Genomic DNA, 17,404 nt, shown 5'->3' on the forward strand with positions numbered 1-17,404 from the left:
GAAGTTTTTCAAACCCCTTATCAATCAGTTCTGGAATTTAAATTTTTTTGTAAAGTGTATGAAACTTGAGCATAAACAGTTTTTGACCTTGTAATTTTCAATGTCTTTCTGGTGATGTAAACTGTACTTTTCCAATCATGTAGTTTGCTTAACCCATCCCATTTACTGTTGCTCTGAGATTTCTAAATTCGGTCGTTTCAGTGGGAATCCTAAAGATCAGCGCCTGTATATTCTAAGAATCCTCTCGGAGCTCTTAATTTCTAACTAGGCGTCTTCGCTTTAAAAGTGATTCAGGACCAACTCTGAGCGAGGGGGAAAATACAAAAGTTATCTTGGTGAGTAGGCGGGACTGACCCCATTGCTAGGTAAGGCGGTCTTTTGAAGACTGATTGGTTGGTTGTCCAAGAAGGACTACTTTTAAGAGTAGGGTCTATTATAAGCCTTCACTTATAGATGTAATTTTTCATGTTTTACCGTTCATACAGACCGCCTATATACAGATGTGTTCAAAATAATGTTAAAGTGAGTAAAGCTCAAAATCCTTAACTTTTACTTCAATGCACGCAAATGCATTGGGAACATTGCACATTGTATTCTAAATCAGAACATTAAGAAAAAATTTGCAAATGTATTACTTTACAGAAAGTGAAGAAAAGGGGGGGGAAAAAAAAAGCATTGTCTGCACTTTTCTTTGCAAAGTCAAACATTCAAAATGCTTAAAATCTAACAAAAAAATGCTTGATTTATTTTTCTTGTGAATGACTGAACTAATATTTAGTTGTATAGCCACGGTTTCTGAGAACTGCTTCACATCTGTTGCATGGAGTCTGGCATCTGCATTCAGCCCAGGACGATTGCAATTCATTAGCATTTCTTGGTTTTGCCTCAGAAACAGCATTTTTAATGTGACCCCACAAGTTTTCTTTTGGATTAAGATGATTGGGCTGGCCACTCCATAACATTAATCTTGTTGGTCTGGAACCAAGATGCTGCTTGCTTACTGGTGTGTTTGGGGTTGTTGTCTTGTTGAAACACGCATTTCCTCTTCGTTATAAGGCAACATAACCTCTAAGTATTTTAATGTACTCAAACTGATCCGTGATCCCTGGAATGCGATAAATAGGCCCAACAAGTAGTATGAGAAACATGCTAGCGCCACCATGCTTCACTGTCTTCACGGTGCACTGTGGCTTGAATTCAGTGTTTGGGGGTTGTCTGACAAACCGTCTGCGGCCCCTAGACCCAAAAAGAACAATCTTGCTTCATCAGTCCACAAAATATTGTGCCATTTCTCTTAAGGCCAGCCAATGTGTTCTTTGGCAAATTGTAACCCCTTCATTTTTTCAACAATGGGACTTCTTGCCGTTAGCTTGGCTTCACATAGGCGTCTTCTAATTGTTACAGTACTCACAGGTAACTTTAGACTTTCTTTAATCGCCCTGGAGCTGTTCATTGGCTTCGATCCATTCAAATGGTAGTTTTCCGTTTTCTTCCACATTTTTCTGGTTTTGGTTGCCATTTTAAAGAATTTGATATAATTTTAGCTGAGCAGCCTATCATTTTCTGCATTTATGTATGTTTTCCCCTCTCTAATCAACTTTTTAATCAAAATACGCTATTCTTTTGAACAATGTCTGGAACGACTCATTTTACTCAGATTTTCTGAGAGAAATGCACAGTATAACATTTGCTGCCTTCGTCTTTAAATAAATGACACCAGTTTTTTCACATGATTTACCTCTCTAATTAAACTCCACACTGCTATTATTTTGAACATGCCCTTTTCAATTAATGATTCAATTACACAGAATCAACAGCATGCATGTAATGACTGTTGGGTCTGTTGGTTTTCGATCACTCTACCACACTAGTAAAATATTTGCCATGTAGAAATATCATTTCTAAAACACCGATTGATCTGTTAGTGATGTTGGACTGCTGTTATTTTGAACACAACTGTATATTCTTTATTTTTTAATTACCATGCTGTCATACTTAGCATATTTTATAGGAAATGAACAGCGACACAATAAGGTTCTGAAAGTGCTGTAATTGTTTGCTTACAGAACGTTGTGACAGACCCAAATCATCGCTGCTGCATAGTTGCATTTTTCCAGTTGCCAAATAATTTAGTGATTACGTTCTGGCGCGATGGCATTTCTGCACGGTGTTGGAGATGTTCGCTTGTATCTAATAAGATCGGTCACAAACATGATCCCTGCACGAGCTAATGTGTCACGTCTTATTAACTCACTGTCATGCATTGTGTGCAACATTTCTTCTCCCTCTTCATGTTTCGTCCATTTTCTCCGCTGCTAAAGAAACTCTTAAGCCTCTTAAAAGTCCTCGTCCGTACTCCTAACAATTCTGGACCTTAAGACCTCTTTTAAGGGTTAAGATGCTTTCTGAATTTCTTTTTTCTTTAACTCTAAGAGGAAACACCTACATTTCTAAGAATTGTGTTACTAGGAGCAACTCTTAGCACTAAGATTTTTCATGAATACGGGCCCAGGAGTTTTGTGTGAGGGTGAAAAAGCCTATGAAGATTTCTTAAATTGGTTGCCTTAATTTGTCACGCTTAGCAAAACAAAAGGCCGATGTCATTATCAATGTCTTTTTTTGAGTAAAAAAAAAAAAAAAAATTTACAACTTTTATATAAAATGAAACCTTTACAAAATTTCGAACAATTCCATATTTTAATTCCATACTTATGCCACAGGTAGTTTCAGAGGTAGCCGATTTGAAGTAACTGAGGTAGTGAGTTGTGGATTCTGAGACATTTCTCTATGCATGTGTGATTTCATGATGCAAAGGGTTCAAAAAAAACAATTGAGTGACAACCAGCGATTCACTTCCAGCGATTGATCCGACGCAGCTGCACATACGTAAGAATCAGACACACGCACATGATGCCTGTCAGAGCTACCTGGTTCTGCCAAAAGCCCCAAGTGCTGTAGTCGATCTCTTGATGATCCAGATACATGTCACCAGTCATGCTGCCAGTGAGAGAAAGAGAGAGAGTCTGCAGTTGAAACACCTCACATTACCCACATCACCTCCTAGAGCAAGGATATTAAAATCTGGCTCGCGAGATCCACTTTCCTGCAGAGTTTAGCTCTAACCCTAATCAAACACACCAGAGCATGCTAATCAACGGGATCATTAGAAAATCACAGGTAGGCGAGTTTGATCAGGATTGGAGCTAAACTCTGCAGGACAGTGGATCTCGCGAGCCAGATTTGAGTATCACTGTCCTAGAGTCTAGACTCTACACTAAACTGTCTACACTATCCTCCTGAGACCCAGCTCTGGAGTTTTTGCCTCTGTAGTGGACATTCTATTTCAGTGAATTTCTCTGAGACCTCACATGTCACAGTTAAGTCTGGATGTCCTGTACAGAGCACATTCAGGGCTTTACAGAGATACTAAATGATTGGACGTTTCACCATAACCACACCCTCTCATAGCTCTTTAAAGATGGCTAAATTTAATTTAGTGAAACATTTGACATCCTTATGGAAATATGATTATATTTTGTCATTGTCATTTAAATCTGAATAATTTTCTAATTGTTTGTCATCAAGCAACATCTCAGGAAAATGTTATGGGTTTTCAAATTCAAATATGACTTCCTGTTATGAAACAGGACATCATTTAATCCATGTCCACTGTGGAGGACACCAGGACTAAAAACATGTTTATTATGCATTTTAGGAGACATAATTGAATAGGAAAATAAATTATATATCTATTTTGTTATGAAATATTAGATATTATTATGAAAATCTGGCCAATTATTACTCCCATTATGACAATTATTTTTCCAACATGCTGTCCCAACAGCAACCCATTAATATGCAAATTAGATACAGTATAGACACACTGTGTTTAATGGGAAAACCAGTTTATGGAAATTTGTTACAGACATATTGCATAAAACAAAATGGTATATCAAATCATTTTGTTATATATTTTAGAACATAGTTGAGAATCATCCTTAAAGTTTAGAAGAAAAAAATCCTGAAACCTAAAAATGTATTGGTGATTTAAAAAAAAAATCCCATTGTTTTTGCCTTTTTGATGTCTATTCATGCCATTTTATTTTTTAGAAAAACGTAGTCCTGGTGTCCTCTACAGAGGACATAGAATACAACATGAATAAAATAATTTTTCAAAAATGTTAATTTTCCATTTTTTTCTAATGCTCTAAACAATGACATGAAAAAATACTAAATTCACAAAGCTTTTTGGGGGGGGTCTCAGGAGGCTATAATTCTGTTCTTCCAGTAGGTGGCGCCACCGAGTATGAGTGAGTCTTACCTGGTGTAGTTACTGGTAAAGACTTGATCTTTTAGCTCGATGATGGCAAGGGCCTGAAGGGAGACGGTTTGATTGGATTAATGCTGAAACGCAAATATATACAGACTTGAATGAGTCATAAAATGTTCTATGTTCTTACATTGTAGCCATATCGGAATATACTGGCCCACTTCAGCCAAGACATCCCGCTCAGCATCGAATTCAGGTTCACTAGGAAACCCCCAAACACCTGAGGAGACACAGGACAGAAAAGATTAGATCATGCCAAGTTCCAAAAGTACACCTTCAATCCCATTAATTGCGGTTTACTTCCTAATGTCGCGTTGGTGTATTTAAAGCAACCACTTTGACCTTTTCAACCTGGCATAATATTTTGCTAATTAGTTTGGTTTGTTTAGTACTATGGTGGTTTAGTGCCACGTAAAAAAAAAAAAAAAACAGTTTAAGATTATGAGATTGAAGTCGTAATATTTTGAGGAAAAATGTCAAAATTACGAGAATAAAGTCAAACCCCTGGTTTCACAGACAAGGCTTAAACCTAATCCTAGACTAAAACGTAAATCTGAGCTGTTTCAGCTGAAAGAAACTTGCACTGATTGACCTTAAAATATATCAATGCCTTTGTTTTGGTGTCCAAGATGGACACCAGTAATGTTTTTGTCTAAGGCATGTTTATAAAAATTACTTAAATGTCCTAATTGAACTATGGCCTAATCCTGGCTTAGTCTAAACCAGGGGTCTCCATCCCTGCTCCTGGAGAGCTACTGTCCTACAGATTTCAGCTCCAACCCCAAACAAACACACCTGAACCAGCTAATCAGGTCTTCAAGGCTACTTGTTAATTTCAGACAGGTGTGTTGGAGCAGGGTTGGAGATCCCTGGTCTAAACCCTGTCTGTGCAACCAGGCCAAAATATTTAGAGAATAAAGTCAAAATGACGAGAATTCATTTGTGGCAATTAGGAGATTAAAGTTATTATATTTTGAGAGTACATTCTATAGCCTATTGCGCATGCAAATGGCCCGGATTGGGAGCACCAGGAGAAATTTTGACTTTATTCTCTGAATATTTCGACGTTATTCTTGTAATTTCGACTGTATTCAGACCTTAATCTCGTAATTTTAGATTTTTTTATTTTTTGACGTGGCACTAAAACAATGTTGTAGTTTAGGCATATGCAATCATGCGGTAAAATAATCAGAATTTTGGTAAGATCTTTTATTTTGGTACATTTTAAAATATCAAAAAAGTGAACCGAATCAATGAGAAAATACAAGTGTTTTTTTTTTAGAACAAAGCAAACGATCTACATGTCCGTAAATCTTCTGTTTGGCTAAACTCACCATCATTACGACATAAGGCAGTGCGATGAGGATGTTAGCCATGGCGAAGGAGCCCACGCTGGCGCTGATCAGGAAGGCCAAGCTCACCGCTGACAGACTGACCATACTCATGGTCACACAGTACAGGAAGAACGCCTCCACATCAGGCTTCAGACCTGAGCCACAAACAGACAGAGGAGCGTCTCGCTGCAGCCTTTAAGATCCAGGGGGCGTGGTTGCATCCAGATCCAACTCCTCCCAACTTACATATACCTAAACCTACCCATCTCCACCCTCTGATCCCTAAACCTACCCATCTCCACCCTCTGATCCCTAAACCTACCCATCTCCACCCTCTGATCCCTAAACCTACCCATCTCCACCCCTGATCCCTAAACCTACCCATCTCCACCCCCTGATCCCTACACCTACCCATCTCCACCCTCTGATCCCTAAACCTACCCATCTCCACCCTCTGATCCCTAAACCTACCCATCTCCACCCTCTGATCCCTAAACCTACCCATCTCCAGCCCCTAGATCCGCCCCCTGGATCTTGTGGACTGCAGCGAGCCCTACTTGAACAGACATTAAAACAGTGTAATGTAGGTACAGCAAAAACCCACAACAAAGAACTGTCAACAGTTATTAATGTGACAAAATAACAGTGAGCAACTGCCACCGTAATGGCAACACCCTGTGACCCTCATTCACCATTCTTTACATTACTCCACTAATAAAGTAACAGTGAATGAACACACTTCTCTAGCTTCATTCGCCACCTTGGATGTTTTTCGCAGTGCACTATGGGATTGTGTTTGTGGACAAGGATACGTAGGATGCTTCCTAAAATATCTTCCTGAGAGAAGGTATCTTAGAAGATAGTGACACAACTCACCCATCATGAAGTACGGGATGGCAGAAAAGATGAAGACGGGGAGGATGCGGTTTGGTATGAGGTCAGCAAAAACTTTGGACAGGAAGTAGACAGAGGTCCGGTAGAAACCGCTGGAGTTCTCATGGCTGCAGGTGAGAGGAACATGTGATGGTGGTCTTTATCTAATAGGAATAGCAGGCTGGAAAGGTTGACTCACATGAAGAGCACTCTCTCGCTGATGAAGAGCTCCACCGCAGACAGATTACCAAACACCATGTTAATGACCAGGAAAAAGAAAGCTCCCGTTCTGAAGAGAGACAGCACATACACGGTTTCACAATAACTGCTAGAACTTAAACACAGGTACAATCATTACGTGTGTGAAAATATGAGCATGAATTATGTTAATGTATTTATTATATATTTATTAGAACCCTGTAAAGGCTACTGTGTCATATTGGATACACAACGGTCTAAGGCCTCTAAAGGTACTGTTGTACACAATCTACTTCATGCCTTCTGTTGTCGAATAGATAGTTCATACTTTGTTATCAGGTAAAATGCCTTTTAGTATAATTGTAATTCAGGACGCGTTGCACGTGTCTTTTTGCTGTGAGATCTTTTTGCTGACTTTTATAAAGTAAACAATAATAACATCTATTTCAGTCTTTTGTCAAGATGAACACATACTGGACTGATGCAATTTTCTTTCATCCTTCCTATCTTTTTTTTTTTAAATGTTACAATGCGAGTATCAAATATGATACATCAGGCTTTTGAGAAATGTTCATCATGATTTTATTGCATTTCAAAGTTTGCTCATTAAACCATAAACTTGATATTTATATGCACTTTATGTAAATAGTCTGCTATAATGTAATAATTGATTTACTTTACGAGCTTTCAGCATTTCATCTAACATTTTGCATCTCAACATTTCATCTAACATACTATATAAATACTAGCAACTGTACCATAGTTTTGCTCAGTTTGGGCCTCCGAATAAAGAATTAAGGCCCCTCCACAAGTTTGAGATCTATATTTTCCTAAAACATACAATATAAGCCATAAAAGCCTGATTTATCAAATAGAATTCTCAACAAAAAGCACATGTGCAAACTTTTTTAAAAATAGATTTTTTATATATATATATATATATATATATATATATATATATATATATATATATATATATATATATATATATATATATATATATATATTATCTAAAGGTTCAATAATGAAGCGTGTTAACTGTTCCATTTAAAAAACGATTTGTCAGGCTTTACAGGGTTAGTTTTGCTGACACGATCTTCTAATATCAACTCATGCACAATGAACTTGAATTGAAAATTGTGGCAAAAAGATAAGTTAAGACCCAAAGAAATCGAATTGTGAGCTGAGGATCTGGTAGCAGGTGCTCACCTGTTCTGAAGAGCCTCTGGTAAAGTGTGTGGGATCTGGTAGTAGATCAATCCCACCAAAATACCAAAGAAAATGTTGAGGAACAGTTGGGCATAAGACGTCTGGGGATTCCTTAAGATGTTTCTTACAGTGCGGCCACTCACCAACATGATCTGCAGCATGGACACATGCAAATGTACAAAGGTCACTCGTTTATTGATGTTATTCCTGGTTATCTACCTGATGAGTCAACATTAGCTTAGCTTAACCATTGCTTCTACATACCTGGTAATAGAAAGGTGTAGCGTACCCAACCCTGTCACCTTTAGTGACTTCAGGGTCAAGCCCATCTGAAATCTGAGTGAGTCGGTCTTTTACTTTGAGGAAATGAGGAGACTGTCTGTAAATGACTGCCAGAGGGTTTTCATTTTCCTCCATCTCCTCGCTGCTGCTACACTTCTCTACAAACACACCAAACGCAGATGGTTATCAAGAGTAGTCCAAAAACTAATCATGCTGGATATATATATACTGATATGGACTGGGTAATGTGTTAGGAACAAAAGGATGCCACATCGTTTGATGGAAATTAAAATGATCAACCTACAGAGGGCACCCCGAAAATCAAAGTGAAAGAATTATGCAGCAGGCTAGTCCATTTTGCTGAAATTTCATTGCAGCAACTCAAAATGGTACTCAGTAGTTTGTATGGCACCCACGTGCTTGTATGCATGCCTGACAACATCCCAGAGGTGTTCTATTGGATTTAGGTCAGGTGAACGTGGGGGCCATTTAATGGTATCAATTCCTTCATCCTTCAGGAACTGCCTGCATACTCTCGCCACATGAGGCCGGGCATTGTCGTGCACCAGGAGGAACCCAGGACCCACTGCACCAGCGTAGGGTCTGATAATGGGTCCAAGGATTTCATCCCGATACCTAATGGCAGTCTGGGTGCCATTGTCTAGCCTGTAGAGGTCTGTGCGTCCCTCCATGGATATGCCTCCCCAGACCATCACTGACCCACCACCAAACCGGTCATGCTGAAAGATGTTACAGGCAGCAAAACGTTCTCCGTGGCTTCTCCAGACCCTTTCACGTCTATCAGATGTGCTCAGGGTGAACCTGCTCTCATCTGTGAACAGCACAGGATGCCAGTAGCAGACCTGCCAATTCTGGTGTTCAATGGCAAATGCCAATCGAGCTCCACGGTGCAAGGCAGTGAGCACAGGGCCCACTAAAGGACGTCGGGACCTCAGGCTACCCTCATGAAGTCTGTTTCTGATTGTTTGGTCAGAGACATTCACACCAGTGGCCTGCTGGAGGTCATTTTGTAGGGCTCTGGCAGTGTTCATCCTCTTCCTCCTTGCACAAAGGAGCAGATAACGGTCCTGGTGATGGCTTAAGGACCTTCTACGGCCCTGTCCAGCTCTCCTAGAGTAACTGCCTGTCTTCTGGAATCTCCTCCATGCTCTTGTTACTGTGCTGGGAGACACTGCAAACCTTCTGGCAATGGCATGTATTGATGTGCTATCCTGAAGGAGTTGGACTGCCTGTGCAACCTCTGTAGGGTCCAGTAGTGATGCTACCAGTAGTGACACTGACCCTAGCCAAATGCAAAACTAGTGAAAAACAGTCAGAAAAGATGAGTAGGGGGGAAAAAAATGTCAGTGGCCTCCACCTGTAAAACCATTCCTGTTTTGGGGGGTGATCTCATTGTTGCCCATCTAGTGCACCTGTTGTTAATTTCATTAACAGCAAAGCAGCTGAAACTGATTAACAACCCCCTCTGCTAATAAACTGACCAGATCAATATACCAGGAGTTTAATTAACGTGATGCTATACTCTGATTAAAAAGTGTTCCTTTAATTTTTTGGGGCAGCATATATATATATATATATATATATATATATATATATATGTGTGTGTGTGTGTGTTTGAAAGAAGTCTCAGCAAGGCTGCAATTATTTGAATAAAAATACAATAACTGTAATATTAAGAAAAACTTCTATTTCTTTTTTTAATACATTTTAAAATGTAATTTATTCTTGTGATGCAAATCTGAAATTTCTGCATCATTACTGCAGTCTTCAGTGTCACAATATCCTTCAGAAATCATTCTAATATGCTATTCAAAAGCATTTATTTGAAAGAGAAATCTTTTGTAGCATTATCCATGTCTTTACTCTCACTTTGGGTCAATTTAATGTGTCCTTGCTGAAAAAAAGTATTCATTTCTTTCAAATAATAAAGCATTCAGCACCTGATTTATTGTTGTGTATTTGAGGAAGGATGGTTCCATTTGTGACATCCAGAAAGAAGTCTGCTGGGTTGTTGAATGGCTCACACTTGTAACCTACGACACATGGGCACACGTTTGAGAATCACAGTACTCTATACATTGATTAGTGGATCACTGCTGATCTGCATTTGAATGAAGTATGTCTGTCAGTACCCAAGTCCTCAAAGTAGGTAATGGCTTTGTTGGCGGCCCCTGCGTAGATGATTTCTCCTTTATCCATGAGTGTCAGGTGGTCAAACTGGCTGAAGATGGAGTAGCGTGGTTGGTGAATGGAGAAGATGACAGTCTTACCCTCTTTGGAAAGCCTGGGTAACAAAACAACAAATGATCAATCTCTGCATTTAATTTACGTCAAAATAGACAAAAACAGGTTGTAGGTGACTGTGCGTTATATTTGAAGTGGAATGTGGTTTCGTCGGCCAGCTACAGTAAAAAAAAACAGTGAAAACATGTCAAATGTTGTGCAATTTTCTGGGGTTTCAAATACGATTTTAACTCATCTGACAGGTAGTCACATCTCTCAGTCTGAAGCACAGTAATACATGTACAGAAATGCAGTCTCAGTGGATGGCAATGTGAAGAACGCACTGGAGGGTTTTTAGAAGCAGAAATATGAAGTATTCTACAAATGCTATAAGCACTATAAGCCTATGAATACAAATGTCTAAGGCCTTAATCAGCATGATCAAAACGATCTACTGCATTCTTTTTGCTGTCGACTGATAGTTTATACTTTTTAGCGAGTTAAAAGGCCTTTTAGTATCATTCTAAAAACCCATTTCAGGTCATTGTTCACATCTCGGTTTACATGTAAATCATATTAAAATGCGATTATCAAATATGATACATCAGGCTTTTGAGAAACATTTATTTGTACATCTCTCAATAATCATTGTATTGTGTTGCATTATATGATTTGTGATCATAAAACTAAGCATTTAAATATCATCTTACTAAGACATTATTGGGAGTTACAGAGTGTCAACTTTATGTAACTAGACTGCTATACCTACTGATTTACATTACAGGCTACATTTTGGCCAAATAAATATTAAGCAACTGCACCAAATTGCATATTTTTGCTCAGCCTGAATAAAATTGAGGTGATTTTTTTTTTTTCGCTCTTATATGACATTACATGAGCCATAAAAGCCTAATGTATCAAATATGAGACTGTCTAAAGGATCAATAAACTGATCCATTTCAAAAAAGTTTCATATGTCAGAATTCACAGGGTTAAGATTAAGATTTTTTTCTTTTTTTAAATGGCGCACTTCATTGTTCACAGTAGGTATATCTGATAAGAGAGAAAGTGTGGTACTTCTGCAGCAGTTCTATGATGGAGCAGGCAGTGTTGGCGTCCAGGCCTGTGGTGGGCTCATCCAGGAACAGGAGGGAGGGGGACGTGATGAGCTCCATCCCGATGCTGCACCTCTTCTTCTCTCCACCAGAAACACCACGCAAAAACATGGTCCCAATCTGAGAGAGAACAAGTCCTGTCAGCGTGAAATGACACATTCCTACTGTCACATGTTATATACTGACACAGCACCCAACCCTACAATTGTTGTTCTTTCTCTCTCTCTCACTCACACACACAGAGAGAGAAAGAGAGAGAGTCAAGTGAGGATGTTTTGTTCATACCAACACCAATCATTTTCAGCATTCCTCTTCAGTGCATTACCTTAGTATCTGCGCAATCTTTCAGGCTGAGCTCCTGGATGACGGAGTCGACCCTCGTCTTTTTGTCAGCTGAGGAATACTCTTTGCGTGGCAAGCGAAGATTGGCAGAGAATGCCAAGTTCTCTCTTATGGTCAGAGTACCCATCAGAATGTCATTCTGAAAGACAAAGGAAAGGAAACAATGCATGATTTTATCAAATTAATGTCCAGTTACCTACCAATCCGTATAAAATCGCTACTATGTAAGATAAATTAATATATACTCAAAAGTTTGGGTCAGAAAGATTGTTTTTGTTTAAAGTAGTGCTGTCAAACGATTAATCGCATCCAACGTTTTTGTTTATTCAATATATGTGTACTGTGTTTATTTATTATGTATATATAAAGGCACACACATACAGTATATATTTTGAAAATATTTACATGTATATATTTATATAATTTCTAATATATATAAATATATTTAATATATTACATATTTTACTTAAATATATATGCATGTACGTGTTTGTATTTATATATATATTCATAATAAATATACACAGTAAGGATGCATTCAGTTGATCAAAAGTGACAGTAAAGTCATTCATAATGTTACAAAATATTATTTCAAATAAATGCTGTTGATCGTCAAATAAATATTGAATTTCCCATTCATCAAACTATCCATTCATCACAGTATCTACAACAATATGAAGCTCATGTGAAATATGAAGGATCATGTGACACTGAAGACTGCAGTAATGATGCTGAAAATTCAGGAATAAATTACATTTTAAAATATATTCAATTAGAGACCAGTTTTTTGAAATTGCAATAACATTTCACAATATTATAGGTTTTGCTGTAATTTTTAATCAAATAAATGCGTAATTGGTGAGCATAAACATTTTTAAAAATCTTACCGAACCTTTGAACAGCAGTTTGTATATCATTTTGTTGTAATGTGTATTTTAGAAGGTCTCCCCACCTGAACCACATAGGCCGAGCAGAGTCGGAGTTCAGAGGTCACAATGGTGTTATCAACTAGAACTTGGCCTGATTTTAAGCCCTTAGGATCTTTCCGTCCGGCAATGACATCCAGAAGCCTGAAAATAGACACACTGTAAGTCATACGGTATATTGTAAATGCAAATAACTATTTAATTAAAAGGTAGGTTTTACAAAAGAAAAAAAAACTCTAAAGGGGATAGCCCACCCCAAGCAAAGATCATTCATTCACCTCTATGTGCTTCTAAACCTGAACATTTGAAGAACTTTGGGAACCAAACAACTTTGGAACGACATGAGGGTGAGTAAATGATGGCAGATTTGTATTCTTGAGTGAATTATCCCATTAAGAGATGCTTGCAAGAGCATGAATTCCACTGCTTTAGACAAAATATCAAACAATGCTAACAAATCTAACAAACTTCCCATTAATGAGCCAATTCATTTTTGCAGTGACTAACAAAAATACATTTGTGTCAAGCATTTTGCTTGAAACGTGCTTTTTAAAAATGCATTTCAGTTGCCTCAAATGTTTTAATCAAATGAAATGAGATTTAGATATTTTTACTAATATGAAACAATAGAAATAAAATGTGCTTACGAAGTCTTCCCACTTCCAGTCGGGCCCATAATAGCATTCATTCCAGGGTTCATGATGCCACTGCAACAGATGGAAAACATCACGTTTTGGACTGCTTTCAACTAGACGCAGAGTTCTTGGGATTCTTCTTAATACACTGCTGATATTAACTATGCAAGAAAAGATCCCCATTCTTCCCCTGTGCCTACTGTCCTTATTACTGCCAGACCTCCAAATACAGATGGGCAGACCAGTACATGCCAGATCTAAGCTTATTTGGGGGCTATTTTCTTGGGTGCTGTAGAGGTAAAAAAGATACACTACCAGTCAAACCATTACCTGACATCTTTGAGGATGTCCTTTTCAACCCACTGCCTACTAAACATTCCTAATCGTTCCTTGATGCGGTAGCGCAGGTTATGGAAGGTGAGAGTGGGGCCTGGAGTCTGGAAACATGGCACGGTCTCCTCTGTGTCTGTGGACGGCTGCTCGTTCACAACCACCTCGTCCAGCATGATGCCCTCCTCTGTCTGCAGGAGATGCACACAGATATAAACCAACACAATTACTTTCCATTTGCACCCCTCATCATAACATGTTAAGTGCTTTCAAACCAGAAACATGGAACTTGTATTCCTAAGTATCTGGAGTAAATGATTACTGAAGGACAAAAGTGTTCAATGCAGTAAATGATTTACTACACTTACTACAACGCAGTTAATGATACATGTATGTGTGTGTATGTATGTGTGTGTTTGTGTGTGTGTGTGTGTCAGATGAATTTTTTTTAATTTTGTCATTTTTGTTTGTACCTCTTAGAGCATGCTTATGTTTAAGGAAGTATTATTTCCTATAGAAAAGAAATATCACGCCGTCAACATAATGACAAGAAAACGGGCAGGAAATAAAGAGCCGGATGGAAATAAAGAGTTTTAAGAATTCTGTAATTTTATCAAAATTATTTAACGTTTGAAATTTAGACAGACCAGCTATTAGTAACGTTACATAACATATTAAATCCATTGCTAATAAGTTACTTACTGATGCTGCTTCTGTTGATATCCTACAAAGATGATGTCACTTCCTGTAGTAGAAGGACCCTGGCTTTTGTTAAGCACCGCTGTAAAGATTGTAAGGTTGGAAACCGAGAAGCGGCTCTTTGTTTAGTATGTCGTTTCATTGTTTAGTATGTTTATTACAGTACTATGATAGGCGCAGCATCGCCGCTACTGAACAACAAGGCGAAGAATCATCATAAAAAACGAATCCTGCAGTCCGATTCCCGAATCAATGAATCGTATGAGTCGATTCTTTAATCAAAACCAAGCAAAATGATTCTTACTCAAATGACTCGTAAGAGCCGATTATTTATAATGAATCAAAAACATACAATATTCGCAAAAACCCACATTTAACATTACAGTCTTCCTGAAGTAAACAACTATAAACTACAGAGCAAAAATGAACTACGAAATATTAATATGTCAGTTTGGCCCTGGTATTGGTTTTAGGTTGGTTTCACTTTGCTTGCCGTTATATGCTTTATAAAAGTAGACGGACAATCTGGTTTAGGGTAGGCCTACGTGACTTTATCTAAACACACAAAACAGGAAAAACAAAACTGATGAGGTTTCAGAAAAGAGCATGTGTTCCGGTGTCCTGTAAATAGCAGATAAAATCGCCATCAGACTACTTTTTACTTGAAGAAAATGTCACATGATTTGTAATTTATCATTATGTTGTTCGTAGTAAACACTAACTAATAGTCATAAACAGGGCGCCTAGGTAAATTATCAAATTGTGTGTAGGGCAAAGTACACGACAGGTAGAGCTTAAGATAAAACTCAATGCCTTTAAATGAAAATAGAGTGATTAATGTTGTCTTTTTACATTATTGACACACTATCTTCCCATTTTGATATTGTAAAGTTGCTTTGACACAATATGTTTTGTTAAAAGCGATTTATAAATAAAGGTGACTTGAATCCACAGCATTTCCAATTTGTTTACTTAAGTCGCTAAGTATAGATGGTCGTTTTAATATTAAAACAAAAAAAGTATTAAAGGATATGTGTTTACGTACCATGTTTTTGAGGAGATGTGCTCCGGTGTGATATGTTGCTCTACCAGTGGTGGTCCTGAATCCTTTGGTTAGTTTGTGTGGGTGGGTGGGCTTTAACTCACACTTCCATGAGCATCACAAAGACGACACTAACCGATGATAAACTGTGTATCTCCTCCTCACATCTGCACATCACAGCTTCACAATCTCACAGGACTGCTGCAGGATATGCATACAGAAGAATCGACAGGTGTGTCTGCATCTGAAGTTTGTTTCCTCATGCAGGGCTAATAAATGAGGGGGAGGTGAGGTGGCAATAACAGTCTGGAGTGTGACATTTGAGGTTACTGTATGCTTTTAATTGTCTTCATATTTAATTAACCCCTAAATCACAAAGGAATAAAAATCTTCATGTGTCTTTTAACTGAAAACAAGAATGTAATTACCACCAATCTTTCTCAAATGTAACAAATTTCTTAAAATGGCATATTTTGAAATGTTTACTTAAAGATAGTAGTAGACATTGCAGAAGTACATGGTGCATCAAAACTTGTTTCAGCTATTTTGAATTTGACAATTGAACAAAATTAATTTCAAGTATTTAAACATACGCTTTCATTTTGAAAAAAAGTGACAATTGTATAGATGACAGGTTTCTAATTAATATTTTTCATTATTTATTTGATATGCTACATAGATATGCTACCCGAATTGTGGAAATGTTGGGACGTTTTTTTTAAAATTCGATTAAAAATGAAAACTAAAAGACTTTCAAATCACATGAGCCAATATTTTATTCACAATACAACTTAGACAACATAACAAATGTTTAAAGTGAGAAATTTTACACTTTTATCCACTAAGTGAGCTAATTTCAAATTTGATGCCTGCTACAGGTCTCAAAAAAGTTGGCACGGGGGCAACAAAGGGCTGAAAAAGCAAGAAATTTTGGAAAGATTCAGTTGGGAGAGTATCTAGCAACTAATTAAGTTAATTGACATCAGGTCTGTAACATGATTAGCTATAAAAGAGATGTCTTAGAGCAGTGGTTCCCAACCACGTTCCTGGAGGCCCCCCAAAGCTGCACATTTTGCATCTCTCCTTTGTCTAACACACACCCATTTCAGGTCTTGAAGTCTGTACTAATGAGCTGATAATGAGTTTGATTAACAAGTCAAGGAAAACATGCAGTGTTGGGGGGCCTGCAGGAATGTGTTTGGGAGCCACTGTCTTAGAGAGGCAGAGACTCTCAGAAGTAAAGATGGGCAGAGGCTCTGCAATCTGTGAAAGAGTGTGGAAAAATTATTGTGCAATACTTTAAAAACAATGTTCCTCAACGTCAAATTGCAAAGGCTTTGCAAATCTCATCATCTACAGTGCATAACATCATCAAAAAGGTTAAGAGAAACTGGAGAAATCTCCTTTGTTGGATGCCCGTGGTCTTTGGGTCCTCAGATGACACTGCATCACTCATCGGCATGATTCTGTCATTGACATTACTAAATGGGCCCAGGAATACTTCCAGAAACCACTGTCGGTAAACACAATCCACCGTGCCATCTGCAGATGCCAACTAAAGCTCTATCATGCAAAAAGGAAGCCATGTGTGAACATGGTCCAGAAGCGCCGTCGTGTCCTGTGGGCCAAGGTTCATTTAAAATGGACTGTTTCAAAGTGGAAAAGTGTTCTATGGTCAGATGAGTCCAAATTTGACATTCTTGTAATGTGGAAATCATGGACGCCGTGTTCTTTGGGCTAAAAAGGAGGGAGACCATCCAGCGTGTTATCAGCGTTCAGTTCAAAAGCCAGCATCTCTGATGGTATGGGGTGCATAAGTGCATTCGGTATGGGCAGCTTGCATGT

At 38.2% G+C, this 17,404-nt stretch overlaps 1 protein-coding gene across 2 annotated transcripts; it reads right to left on the minus strand.

Moving 5' to 3' along the window:
* Window positions 1-1,948: 1,948 nt before the first annotated feature.
* On the minus strand, window positions 1,949-16,133 carry abcg2c (ATP-binding cassette, sub-family G (WHITE), member 2c). 2 transcript variants are annotated; one of them, XM_079440031.1, is made up of 17 exons: window positions 15,563-15,805; window positions 14,521-14,599; window positions 13,819-14,009; window positions 13,501-13,560; window positions 12,880-12,997; window positions 11,911-12,066; window positions 11,548-11,705; window positions 10,380-10,531; window positions 10,188-10,280; window positions 8,209-8,384; window positions 7,945-8,096; window positions 6,737-6,826; window positions 6,541-6,665; window positions 5,665-5,819; window positions 4,461-4,550; window positions 4,322-4,374; window positions 1,949-2,997 (listed from the first exon to the last, which is right to left on the minus strand). In XM_079440031.1, the coding sequence occupies exons 3-17, from the start codon at window positions 13,992-13,994 to the stop codon at window positions 2,850-2,852; spliced, it is 1,902 nt and encodes a 633-aa protein (XP_079296157.1). In that variant the 5' UTR covers window positions 13,995-14,009; window positions 14,521-14,599; window positions 15,563-15,805; the 3' UTR covers window positions 1,949-2,849. The 2 variants fall into 2 exon arrangements, with proteins under 2 accessions (XP_079296157.1, XP_079296156.1); XM_079440030.1 differs by lacking the exon at window positions 14,521-14,599 and having other exon boundaries at window positions 15,563-16,133.
* Between the last annotated feature and the right edge of the window lie 1,271 nt (window positions 16,134-17,404).

Source organism: Barbus barbus, assembly GCF_936440315.1.
Source record: "Barbus barbus genome assembly, chromosome: 18".
Classification (NCBI taxonomy): domain Eukaryota; kingdom Metazoa; phylum Chordata; class Actinopteri; order Cypriniformes; family Cyprinidae; genus Barbus; species Barbus barbus.